At 43.2% G+C, this 12388-nt stretch overlaps 1 protein-coding gene across 4 annotated transcripts in view; it reads right to left on the bottom strand.

The window, feature by feature from the left end:
• Window positions 1-12388, bottom strand: part of MYO5B (myosin VB) — a 330775-nt gene that overhangs the window by 165175 nt on the left and 153212 nt on the right. For all 4 annotated transcript variants that reach the window (XM_087958648.1, XM_087958649.1, XM_087958650.1 and 1 more), the window contains exons 5-7: window positions 9847-10003; window positions 5202-5345; window positions 1062-1143 (exon numbers count right to left, since the gene is read on the bottom strand). In XM_087958648.1, coding sequence (XP_087814774.1) covers window positions 1062-1143; window positions 5202-5345; window positions 9847-10003 — 383 coding nt within the window. The remainder of the gene's footprint in view (window positions 1-1061; window positions 1144-5201; window positions 5346-9846; window positions 10004-12388) is intronic.

The following is a 12388-nucleotide window of genomic DNA, read 5'->3' as shown; positions in this document are numbered from 1 at the left end:
CCCCCACCCCGGCTTCTTTGAAGCAGTTTCTTCCTGGGCTGCTGTAGGAGCGATAGAGTGACTGAGAGAGGAACGAGGCAGACACCTGAGGGAGGGAGGGAGGGAGACACCTGAGGGATGGGGCTGAGGAGGCAGGACCAAGGCGCTCCCTGAACTTGGTGGTTTGCTGGCAGACGTTTTATTACCCGACTAGGTAACAACATCAGATGTTACCTAGTCAGGTAATGAAACGTCTGCAAGCAAACTACCAAAGTCGGATTCTCTCTCCTCCCCCGGTCCTTGAAAAAATGTTTCTGCTTGAAACCGGTCCCTGGTACAAAAAAGGTTGGGGACCACTGCTGTAGCCCATGAGGTCCCAAAGAGTCAGACAGTACTTAGCAACTGAACAACGACAAAACCAAGGGTTCTCTCTGATTGTACCTTAGCAGTGATCTCATCCAAAACTTTAGATATTTCTGAATTTCCGAGATCAACCAGATATATGAGATGGAACTGCCAAGCACCTGTTAATTACTTCTGGATCCATAGGACAAACTGGTTAATTCCTTCTGGATCCATAGTACATTTTAAAGGGCCCACTGCCCATGCAGATGTCTAGGGCATTCATCTGCAATTTCACAAGGAAGTGCCCTGATTATGGCTGATGTTAATATTCTGCATCTTCAGATCACATCACCTGCTCCAAAGGGAAGACTAGAGCTAGTTTTTAACTAACTATCTGTGTTAGGGCTACAATTACAAGCCAAGGACATATGAATGCCAAGAAGACCATAAACTCACCAAACATCTCTCTTAGAGCCTGGAAACTGAAGACACCAAAAGCCTTTGGAACTTCAACACCATCCCTGGTGAGATCTCAAAATGGTGCGTCAGACCGCAAGCTGCTTATTTTGTTTCACAAAACCAATTCTGCCAATGGTTGTACAACTTCCCTGTTTCTGCAGACACAGTTCTTTTTCTTGGAAATGCTAGGCTCCACAAATTTATTATTTGGAGCTTCAGACATTATTTTGAAGGTTCATTGTGGAGGCTGAATGCTATGTGCAAAATAGCATACTTACATAGTGAGAGGTCCTTCAGTTCTGGAAGACTAGCAGAGGCACACAGCTGATAGAAAATGTGATAGTTTCGTTCATCAGTGGCCTGAGAAAGAACATTAATTTATTTGCGGAGAAATGAGGTGCAAATTAATTAAATAATCATTCAGCATGTCCTTTTGCTGTTCTCTAAATCAGGGGTCCCCAATCTGTGGGCTGCGGCCTATTTGCAACTGGGCAATGTGAGCGGCTGGATGCAGGGGTGGGCTGCTGCGGGTTTGGACGATTCTCTAGCTAAGATTCTGCGCAGTTTGGTGAAATCGCAAATCCCACCCCTGGCTGCCCCCCCACCTGGCCCTGCCCCTTTAACCCAACCCTGCCCTTCCCGGGAGTCTCCACGCAGTCCATTTTGGATGCCAGGTAAGTGCAGGGCCCACGCGGAGGCTCAAGGAGGGTGAAAAACGGGCCTCCGGGAGGCTCTGAAAGGCCGGAAACGGGCCCATTTCCGGCCTCCAGAGGGCCTCCGGAGACCAGGGGAGGCCGTTTTCACCCTCCCAGAAGTTCAAGGAAAGCCTCCGGAGCCTTGGGAGCGTGAAAAATGGGCCTCCCGAAAGTTCCGGAAGGCTGGAAACAGGCCCATTTCTGGCCTCCGGAGGTCAGGGAGGCCGTTTTTGCCCTTCTGGAGGCTCAAGGAAAGCCTCTGGAGCCCAGGGAGGGTGAAAATGCCCCCCCCGTGATGCAGGATGCTGACTAGGCCACGCTTACCATGGCCATGAGAACCGGTTGCTGAAATTTTTGAAGCTCACCCCTGGCTGGCTGGTTCACTTGCATGCGCATGCACAGCTCTACTTGCGTGAACATCACAGGGGTTCGCGGACCCACTTACACAAGTATCATAGGCACTCGGGGCCCCACTGACACAGGTGCTCTTGACCCACTTGTGTGAGTACATGCACCTGCCCTTCCCACAAAACCATCCCCTCTTTCCCCCGTTCCCCCTAGGCCACCAACCCCCCAAAAGTTGGGGAACTGTGCCCTAGATTTATTCAAACTCAAATTTCACATGCATTTCTTCAAGGTAAAAATGGATTTTTTTTAAAAAAAAATTTTTTTTATCTACAATTAGTTTTAATTTAATTACACTAGGAGACTAATATTAAATGGAGGACAAACAAACTGGAATTTTTCTGATTACTGTTATGAAAGAATGAGAAAGTCCAAAACCACCATCCTTAAAATGCATGAGGGATTATCTTTATTTTATAGTAAAGGAATTGAAGGTGGAAAGGAGCCTCTTTCAAATGAAGCTTTTACAGATTGTATACCAAATATAGGCTACAGTCCTGGGATTTTCTAGAGGTTTCCTATCCATCAGCCAGCTAGAACGGATCCTGCTTAAGTTTCTGACTCAATGTGTCTCTTCTAATTAGGATCTAAATGGAGGTGTTATGTATGTAACCTTAATCTCAAAGGACAAAGGAGAGATTATAGAGGAATGAAAATACAACACAATGCTCAAACATTGGTCCATAGTTACAAATTACAAGTAGTCCTTGACTTACAACCACAATTGAGCCCCAAATTTTCCTTGCTAAGCAAGACAGTTGTTAAGCAAGTTTTGGGCCATTTTACTACCTTTCTTGCCACAACGGTGCTTTTCAAAAACTGGACTTTCTTGTGTTTTTTTTTTCTTAAAATATTTCACTTCTCATCCAAGAAGCTTCTTCAGTTCTGACTGAAGAACTGGCATTCTTCAGAACCAAAGAAGCTTCTTGGATGAGAAGCAAAATGTTTTCAAGGAAGAAAACATTAAGTCCAGCTGCACGGATGGGACCCTGCTGGTATAACAACCGTTTTGGTGAGCATGTGCTCACTGAACCAGTTGTTGGTGTCCAAATTTGTTGTCCAAATTTTGTTCAGGTGACCATGGAGATGCTGCAACACTTGTTAAGTGCAAAAAATGGTCATTGTTTTCAGTGCTGTTGTGTAACTTCAAACGGTCATGAAATGAATGGTTGTTAAGTCGAGGACTATGTATACTCAGCTGACTCAGATTTAAGTTTTAGTTATAGCTGATTGTGAAGCTACTCAAATCCTGCCAAGATTTTCATTCCTAAGGTGGATCTTGTAGATTCTAAATCACGGTTCTCAATGTCCATCATCATCTTTTAATGACACCATAATCCCTTGCAGGGTGGAGTCTGGGCAACTGAATGGAGCTGAGTGTTTACTGGCCGTATTCCCTTCCTGTCACCAATGCGGAGTTTTTTTCAGCAGATATGTTCTCAGTGTGCCCAGAGAAATATCTGCCTCTACCTAGGATCGAACTCACAGCCTTCTGATTGTGAGGCAAAAGCTCCACCTCTAGACCATTGCACTACTCCTGAATGTCGATGTACCTTAATGAATCATAGGCTAGTAAGTTTCCTTTCAATTGGAATGAGTACATCTGCCAAATCATTCGAAGTAGAGAAGATTCAAATAAAACTAGACGCCTTCTCAGCATCTTGCTGACTTTTTCCATGTGAAACCACTCCTTGGAGAGTTATTCATTTGAAACATCTTTAAACAAGGGCTCCTGCATATCCTATCTCAGATAGCTAAGGACTGTTGAGATGCCTTATTCATATTTCAGGTCACTTATATTTCAGAGGGCTAGCAAAACAAACTAAAAGCAAAGCAAAACGAAAGGAGAAATGTTTCCCCTTTTGCATTCGAGCATGCAAGAAGGGACAGGAAAGGAGAAAGGGAAAGAGGAAAGACAAAGAAAAAGAAGGAAAGAGGGGAAGGAGAATGAAGAGGGAAGGAAAAAGAAGGAAGGAAGGAAGGAAGGAAGGAAGGAAGGAAGGAAGGAAGGAAGGAAGGAAGGAAGGAAGGAAGGAAGGAAGGAAGGAAGGAAATTATAATGAGAGTGAAGGAGGGTCTGAGGCAGAGGTGGTATTCAGCAGGTTCGGACCAGTTCTGGAGAACCAGTAGCGGAAATTTTGAGTAGTTCAGAGAACCGGCAAATACCATCTCTGACTGGAGATTTTATAGTATCCTTCCCCTGCCACGGCCACCAAGCCACGCCCGCAGACCCGGTAGTAAAAATATTTGAATCCTGCCACTGGTCTGAGGGAAGTCCTGCCTTAGTACTTGGCCACCACAGGTGCCCCGACACGAGTGATGTCAAGCTGGCCACGCCCTCCCTGGCCACGCCCTCCCTGGCCTCCCGAGGTCAAACATAGCTCTGATGCGGCCCTCAATGAAATCGAGTTTGACACCCCTGCTCTATTCTAACCCTCTTCCCTATCCAGGTTTATAGAACCACAGTGCACATATTCAATTCTTCCTGAGCATTTATCGGGGGAGGGGTGATCACATGTCCCCAGGGGTGTGGGTCCTTCCTCCTCCAGGCTATTGCATGGTTGGCACTGTTTTTTTAATCACGGGAAGAATATATCACGTTATTAGTTGTATACCATTACAGAAGCACCTGCAACCAAATAACGGGTCTGCCGTTTCTACATATTCCTACAAAATATTCCTACAATTCTTCATTTAGCTACTTCTGTCAGATAGGTCAATCAAATGTGCCCAGTTTCTTTTTCAAATGTAATGGCAGTTGGATACTAGAGGAGATGAATTAACTAAGGCAAATACTTTGTTTTCTAAGTATAAAAGCAAATTACACTAATTCTTAGAATTCCTTAAAAATGAAACACCTCCATTCTCACTATACTTCATCATATGGCATGACGGAAGGGGCATCGATTCACAAAACTCTACAACAGATTAGACACAGAGTAGTCCCATCTATTGTAATTAATATTGTAACATAGCATTGTATTTTGCAGGATTTGTAATAATTGGGATGAGCACCATTCTGGACCGAAGCTATCATACAGTTCTTGTTCAATTATCAGATCAAAAAGAACAAAATTTAGATAGATAGATAGATAGATAGATAGATAGATAGATAGATAGATAGATAGATAGATAGACGGGTGGGGAGGGAGGGATGATAGATAGATGGATGGATGGATAGATGATGGACGGATAGATGATAGATATAGATAGATATATACATAGATATATGCACACACATATATATATATATATACAAAATAAAATATCATATATAAATAATAAATTGATAAATAAATAAATGATAAATAAGCTAACCTGGAATACAACTCTTGATTTCTCAAGCAGGTACGTCCTCATGTTGGCACCAATGATACGGTATCTTTTATCAAAGCCAATCTGAATGTATTTCCCAAAACGGCTGCTGTTGTCATTCCGGGTTGTTTTTGCATTACCAATTGCCTTTATGAAATTAATAAAAGGTTTAAAATATAATATATTTTTTCCATCAATATTCATTCATCTCACAGATGCACTTCATTGATTAATTACATATAACTAAAAAAAAAAACATTAAGAGAAAGACCGAGAGATTGAAAGATGGAGAGAGCACCATTGCTTGAAGATTAAGTGCTACACTCTTTAACAAGATCATAAAATATCTATTAGATTTATCTCCTCTACCTGATTGACTTTACAAACTTGTTTTAATGATTGACTTTACAAACTTGTTTTAGAGGGTAAACAATGAAGCCGGCAGCAAAGTAATTATGATAAGATTTTGTTATCATACTTAATTAACACTCTAGATTCTCTAGATCATTATTTCCAAAACTTGGCTTTTTAAGATGGGTTAGGGTTAGGGTTAGGCCGTGGTGTGAATCCAGCCACTGTTGTTGGCAGAGATCATGGTTTGCGGTGTATTATCCTATATGGATCCAAGCAACTGTGTTTTATTCAAACAATCCTGATTAACCATAATTAGTCTATAGTATTTACTTTCTATGAGAGATCAATGGAAGCTTGCACTGATTGTTTTAGTTCTGGATATAGCTTTACTGATTAATTATAAAATATTCTTTTACTACATGCAAAGTTGGGACAAAGCCACATATTTGTGTCTTAATAGCTGAGAATTTGAGCTAAACTGATTACAGTAAAGCAATTGAAATGAACTGTGCTTCCAAAGGTATTAGCGAAACTGTGCTTAGCAACCATGCCTGTTAAGTGGAAAACAGCTTACATAAGAACAGAACCTATTATACTAGCCAAAACTAAAATTAATAACAACAACAAACTGGCATAAAAAATAGTGTCTTATCAAGAATTTACAACTCTGGATCTTAAGTTAAGCTTTAATGAAGGCATGGATTCTGGTTTTAAAAGTTGATTAAAAGCAAAAATAACAATAATACATTCATGCCAATAATCCTCTGCTCATATTTCTATCTTATTGGAGTTTTTGAAATAGGAACAGATTTTTTAATGCAGTGTCCACACGCATAGAACACAGACAGGATGGGGTGGTAATAAAATTCCTTTGAAAGACTATTAGAAAAGGGGGAGCAAAGCTATTAAATTCTCAAAATATAAATATGTCAGAATGTGAGCCAAAGCTCACATTTTAGGAAAAAAGTATTACGTTTAAGGAGTGCTATATATAGGTAGTCCTCAACTTACGACTACAATTGAGCCCAACATTTCTGTTGCTAAGTGAGAGATCTGTTAAGTGAGTTTTCCCCATTTTATGTCCTTTCTTGCCACAGTTATTAAGTGAATCACTGAAGTTGTTAAGTTAGTAACAGAGTTTGGTTTTTTTTGGTGGGGGGGGAAGACTCAGACTACTTGATATGGAATAAATTCTACGACTGGTTAAAGACAAAGGGGTAGAAGTTAGAGAAAGAAAACAATGAATGTTTTTATTAAAAACAGAGATGGTGTATAACTACAATATTATATGATATTATAAGTATCCTTATTAGAAAAAGGGACAATATTTTTTATAGTACTGGCTATGGTTCTTATTCACTGTAAAATAACAGACTCGGACAAAACACTGTATTCAAAAATGTTTATGTATATAAAGAAATTAAAATAGTAAAAAAAAGTTAGTAACACAGTTATTAAGTGAATCTGACTTTCCCATTGAACTTTGCTTGTCAGAAGGTTGCAAAAGGTGATCACGTGACCCCGGGACACTGCAATTGTCATAAATATGAGCCAGTTGCCAAGCATCCAAATTGTCATGCCCCTGTTGGAATCTGACTCAGAGGAAGAAGCCGAATAGCTGACAGGGAGTGGGAGTGTGGCTCTGTTGGCTGTGGAAGAAACTGGGGAAGGGCAAAGTCCGTCTGGGCAGAGCAGGGAAGAGGTAGAACAAGGGAGAGGGAATTCAGAGGAAGACCCAGTCCACTTCCTCTTCATCCTAGGAGATGGGAGGAACAGAGAAGGGAGCAATGTGAGTTGCGTGGCTTACGAAGGAGGAAAGGGCTCTGATTCCCTTCATTAGCTGCAGCTGGGAGCAGTGTATAAAAGAGGAAGCTGTGCACAGCAAGCTGTTGGGAGAAACGTGAATTATCTTGTATCGTCGAAGCTTATTTGTGTTCCTGGCGTCTTCCCAACTGTGTGAGTTTTGCCATGCTTTCAAGTCTGAACTTCCTTCTCCTGCCTTGTCCAGCTAATTACTTCAGCATGGTTTGTTTGGATTTTTAGTTACAGTTTGTATGTACCTGGTTTTGGACTGAATTTTCTACAGTTGAAGGCTGTTCCTGGGAGAGTTTTTCTCCAGCCGAAGGTAACTTAGACATTGGGGGCAAAGCTGGAGATAATAAAAGGACTCTTATTGCTTGTTTGACTGTGTTGCTTTGTGCCACGCCCCAGGTCATCACACAAATTTTGATCCTGAGACCATGGGGATGCTGTATCAGTGGTGCGAAAAATTGTCATAAGTCACTTTTTACAGCGGTGTTGTAACTTTGAACCATCACTAAATGAACCATTGTAAGCCGAGGATTACCATTACCTCATTATCTCCTTTTTGCCTTGGAATTGAAAGGCCCCAAATGTATATAAAAGGACAGGCACTACTCAAATGCTGACCTTCCAAATTTTCTAAGACTTTCACGCTCATCCCCTTTGAATAGCAGGATGGGGAGTGTTTTGGCAGCTTTTCCAAAGAGAGAAAAAATACGTTTTCTTTCTGAGAAAGCTTTCTGATGTGCCTCTTGGTACTTCAGCTGCAGCTTACGCAGCTACAATTAAGGACTGGCCTGCAGAGTTCATTATGATCGCCCAAAGGTTTTAATTCCCACCTCAAAATCAAGCCCTGGTACAGAAATAAAATGAAATGATGATGATGATACTCATCATTGAGTATTAGTGTCGTGTTGGCCTTGTTGGCTCACATCACCGTTTAATTTTAATTGATTGGCTGCACTGATGCATATGATGAGGTGCCTTTGCACATCTGTGGCATGTGTTTTAGAAATTGCATGAGTCAGCACAGCCAAATAACAGGAAGAGCAAGCAACATAAAAACTGGCCCCGAGACAGAAAACATTGGCAAAGAGGGATGAAAACTCTCACAAACCTACTACCGTGTTTCTCACAAAATAAGGCCGGGCCTTTTTTTTTTTTTTTTTTTGAGCCCGAAAAAACGGCTAGGATGTCTTTTCGGGGTGAATTAATTTCTCCCCCCACTGGCGCCATCTCCAACGACAGCATCTGAGTCACTCCCGCTTTTCCCCCATCCCCGTAACAACAGGAAAAAAACATTTTGAGGTACCTGGGAGTGCCACGTGCTGCGTTTTGGTTTAATCCCAAGCGGCTTGGTGGCCGTGAGAAGAGCCGAGTGGCGTCTCTGCTGCTGCTACCCTTGGTGCTCCAGCCTCGGGCTCTGCAAGTTTCCTGCATTCCAAGCGCCCAGGCCGAGCTGCCTGTCCCTCGCCAGCGGCGCTCCAAAACAGCGCAGAGTTTATGGAGGCGGCTCCCCCACCCGAGAAGCGGCTGAAATGCTTCCACGGTTCCCACCGCTGCTGCTGCTGTTATTGGAGACAGCACTGGCGAGAGAGGGACAGCTGCAGCTCGGCCTGGGCACTTGGAATGCAGGAACGGGCTGCGCACCGGGACTTTTGGAAACTTGCAGAGCCCGAGGCTGGAACACCACGGGTAGCAGCAGCAGAGACGCTCGCTCGGCTCTTCTCACACCCACCCAGCCACTTGGGATTAAACCAAAACGCAGCGTGCGGCGCTCCCAGGTACCTCAAAATCTTTTTCCCCCTGTTGTTATGGGGATGGAGGAAAAGCGGGAGCAACTCAGATGCTGTTGTTGGAGACGGCGCTGGCGAGAGAGGCGCCAGCACCAGTGGGAACCCTGGAAGCTACGGAGGCTTGAGAAGCAGCTGAAACGCTGCCGGACATCCACACCAACGCTGCCCGCCTGCTGACCCGGGAGGGGTAAGGGAGCCCTCCGTGCTCCACCATGGTGTTAGGAGCGGCTTGATGGTGAGGCGTAGCTGCCCGCGGCGCACTCCTAATGGCAAGTTCCCCCCCTGGCCTCCCCCCCCCAAATTCACATGTTTTACACTAGGCCTAAATTTGGGGGGAGGGGCTTAATTTCATTTTATGCCTAGAAAACATGTTGGGTCTTCCTATTGGGGGGTGCATATTGTTGGAGAAACACGATAGGACAGTGATGGTGAATCTTTTCAGCACAGGAAAAAGAAGAAGGGAATGACAGAAGAGGAGATGGCTAGATAGTATCATTAACACAATGAACATGGATCAGGGCAAATTCCAGGAGATAATAGATGACATGCTATAGCCCATGGGGTCACAAAGAAACAGACATCACTTAGTGACTAAACAACATGCCTAAATATTTCCAGGGTGACGCAAATGTTCTCCTCTGCATTCTACAAAAACTATGCAATCTCCCCCACACCAGCATCATCAAAGACCTTACCTCCATGATAGGACTGGAAGCCAGGACCTTCTCTTCAATATTGGATTCGCTGGAGGAGCCTCCCACCGATGCAAAGAACCGCATGGCGTATTTGGCTGAGACTGTTTTGCCCGCCCCGGATTCCCCACTAACGATAATGGACTGGTTCTTCTCATCCCTAAACAAAGAAGGAGAAAGAGGAGGGGAAAGCGAATCAATATTTCTGTCAGCGTTCCAGAAAACTTCCACTCCAACAAATAACTCTGTGATGATCCAGGGTGGGATGCAAAAGCAACAAAGTCACAAAAACAGGGGAAGTCCCTTTAATTCCTTCAACTTGGCTTCAAAGGTCCAATTATCATTGACTGGAGAAAAAACTCCCCCACAAACAGTTGCGAAAAGGAAGAACTTCTGTTCAAACTTACAATACATATAAATTATATAAAAACAACAACAACAACACAAACCACACTGAAGCAATTAATGAGACAAGGCAGGATAAGGGCTTGAAGACTTCCACAGATATCGAAATACACACACTGGGAAGGACGCCAGAACTCAGATAACAACTGAAAGACTAGAAATATTTTCATGCTTTGCTTCCAGCACGGGCCCATGCACAGTTTGTTCTTTTAAACAGTTCTCACAGCTGCAGCCCATGAAAGGAATCAAGGCCCTTTCCTCCCATGTAGACCATGCCATTCATGTTTCTCCCTTATCCGCTCTTCCCTGCGTGCCCTAGGATGAAGAGGGGATGGGCCTGGGTCTTCCTCTGAATGCCCAGCCGGTCTGTGCCCTTCCCCAGTTTCCTCCACAACCTCCAGAGCACACTCCCATTCCCTGTCAGCTGTTCCTCCTCTCCCTCAGAGTCAGATTCTAACAGGGGCATGACAAACTCCGAGACGACATTCTCTCAAAAGTTGTTTTATTGAGATAGTAAACTGGCACATCTGGGGAATCCCAAATCTGAAAGTTCCGGGTTTCTTTGCAGTAAGTAAAAACTACAAATCCACCCCCTGCACCCATCATCGCATCACATGCCCCAATCACCATTTATCCCAACTTGAGACTTCCCCTCACCCAGGTGCAGAAATAACATGACCTTGACTTAGAAGAAGAATGCTATTGTGTCTAATCACATACACTCCAAGAACTTCCCCCCTCCCATTTTCCCAGACTCAAGAATGTGGCAGTGTGGAAGCATCTGGTTTTAATATGGCTTTCAAAGATGACAATTTCTCTCTATTCTTGCCAACTCTGCCATTACTCCTTCATATGGCTTAGTCTTCTTTTTGGGAATGGAATAGCACAATTTGACTTGGTGCAGGTTCGATTCCTCCCCTTCTAAGAACCTCTAGCTTGTTTAAAAATCATCGACTAGAAAGGTAGTTTGGTCTAGTGGTTAAGGCACCTAGTTAGAAAGCAGGAGACCGTGAGTTCTAGTCCCGTCTGAGGCATAAAAGCTGCCTGGGTGTCTTTGGGCTGATCACCATGAGATTGTGAATTCTAGTCCTGCCTTAGCCATGAAAACCAACTGAGTGACTTTGAGCCAATCACTGTTTCTTGGTTCAATTCACCTCACAGGGCTGTTGTGCAGAAAATTGGAAGAAGAAGGTGCGCTGGATATGTTTGATGCCTTGAATTATTTGTAATATAATAAAGGCAGATACATATAAGTAAATAAATAAATTGTTGCTTTAGAACAGGGGTCAGCAACCTTCAACACTCAAAGAGCCATTTGGACCTGTTTCCCCACAGAAAAGAAAACACCAGGAGCCACAGAAAACCCTTCCTGTGCCTGACTATTTCCTGAGCGGCCACAAAACTAGCGTATGTAGTTGAATTAAACGTCCTGTTTTCTTCTGAAACTTTTCTTGGATTTATCCATGGTTGGCCTACTAGGGGTTGAAAAGCTCCTATTAATCGCATGCCGGCAAGTGTTGCACATTGACGATTGTAATACATATTTTGAGTGACAGGGACCTAGCAGCAGAGGGATGAAAGAGCCATATGAGGCTCCAGAGCTGTGGGTTGCCGATCCCTACTTTAGAACATGGATGTCAAACCTTACAGACCCCTCACATCCCAGACATAAACTGTTTCAACTCCTACCCTCAAAACGACGTTATAAAGCACTGCACACCAGAACAACCAGACACAAGGCCATTTTTTCTCCCGAACGCTATCACTCTGCTAATCTCAACACTGCCCAACTATTGTCCCTCAACACTGTCCAACTATTTACAAAGTCTGCACTACTATTATTATTCTTATCATCACTCCTTATCACATCCCCTCCTACTTGTGATTGTTTGACTGTAACTTTGTTGCTTATATCCTTACAATTTATATGGACTGTTTCCTAGTATGATTTGATTGCTTATTGTACTCTATAACTATTATTAAGTGTTATACCTCGTGATTCTTGACTCTTGATGAATGTATCTTTCCTTTTATGTGCACTGAGAGCATTTACACCAAGACAAATTCCTTATGTGTCCAATCACACTTGGCCAATAAAGAATTCTATTCTATTCTATTCTATTCTATTCTATTCTATTCT

This window comes from Notechis scutatus, chromosome 2 (genome assembly GCF_049901735.1).
Source record: "Notechis scutatus isolate UNSWTSFEM ecotype Mainland chromosome 2, rNotScu1.2, whole genome shotgun sequence".
Taxonomy (NCBI): domain Eukaryota; kingdom Metazoa; phylum Chordata; class Lepidosauria; order Squamata; family Elapidae; genus Notechis; species Notechis scutatus.
Note: the sequence above shows the minus strand (reverse complement) of the source record. Positions and strands in the feature narration are given on the sequence as shown.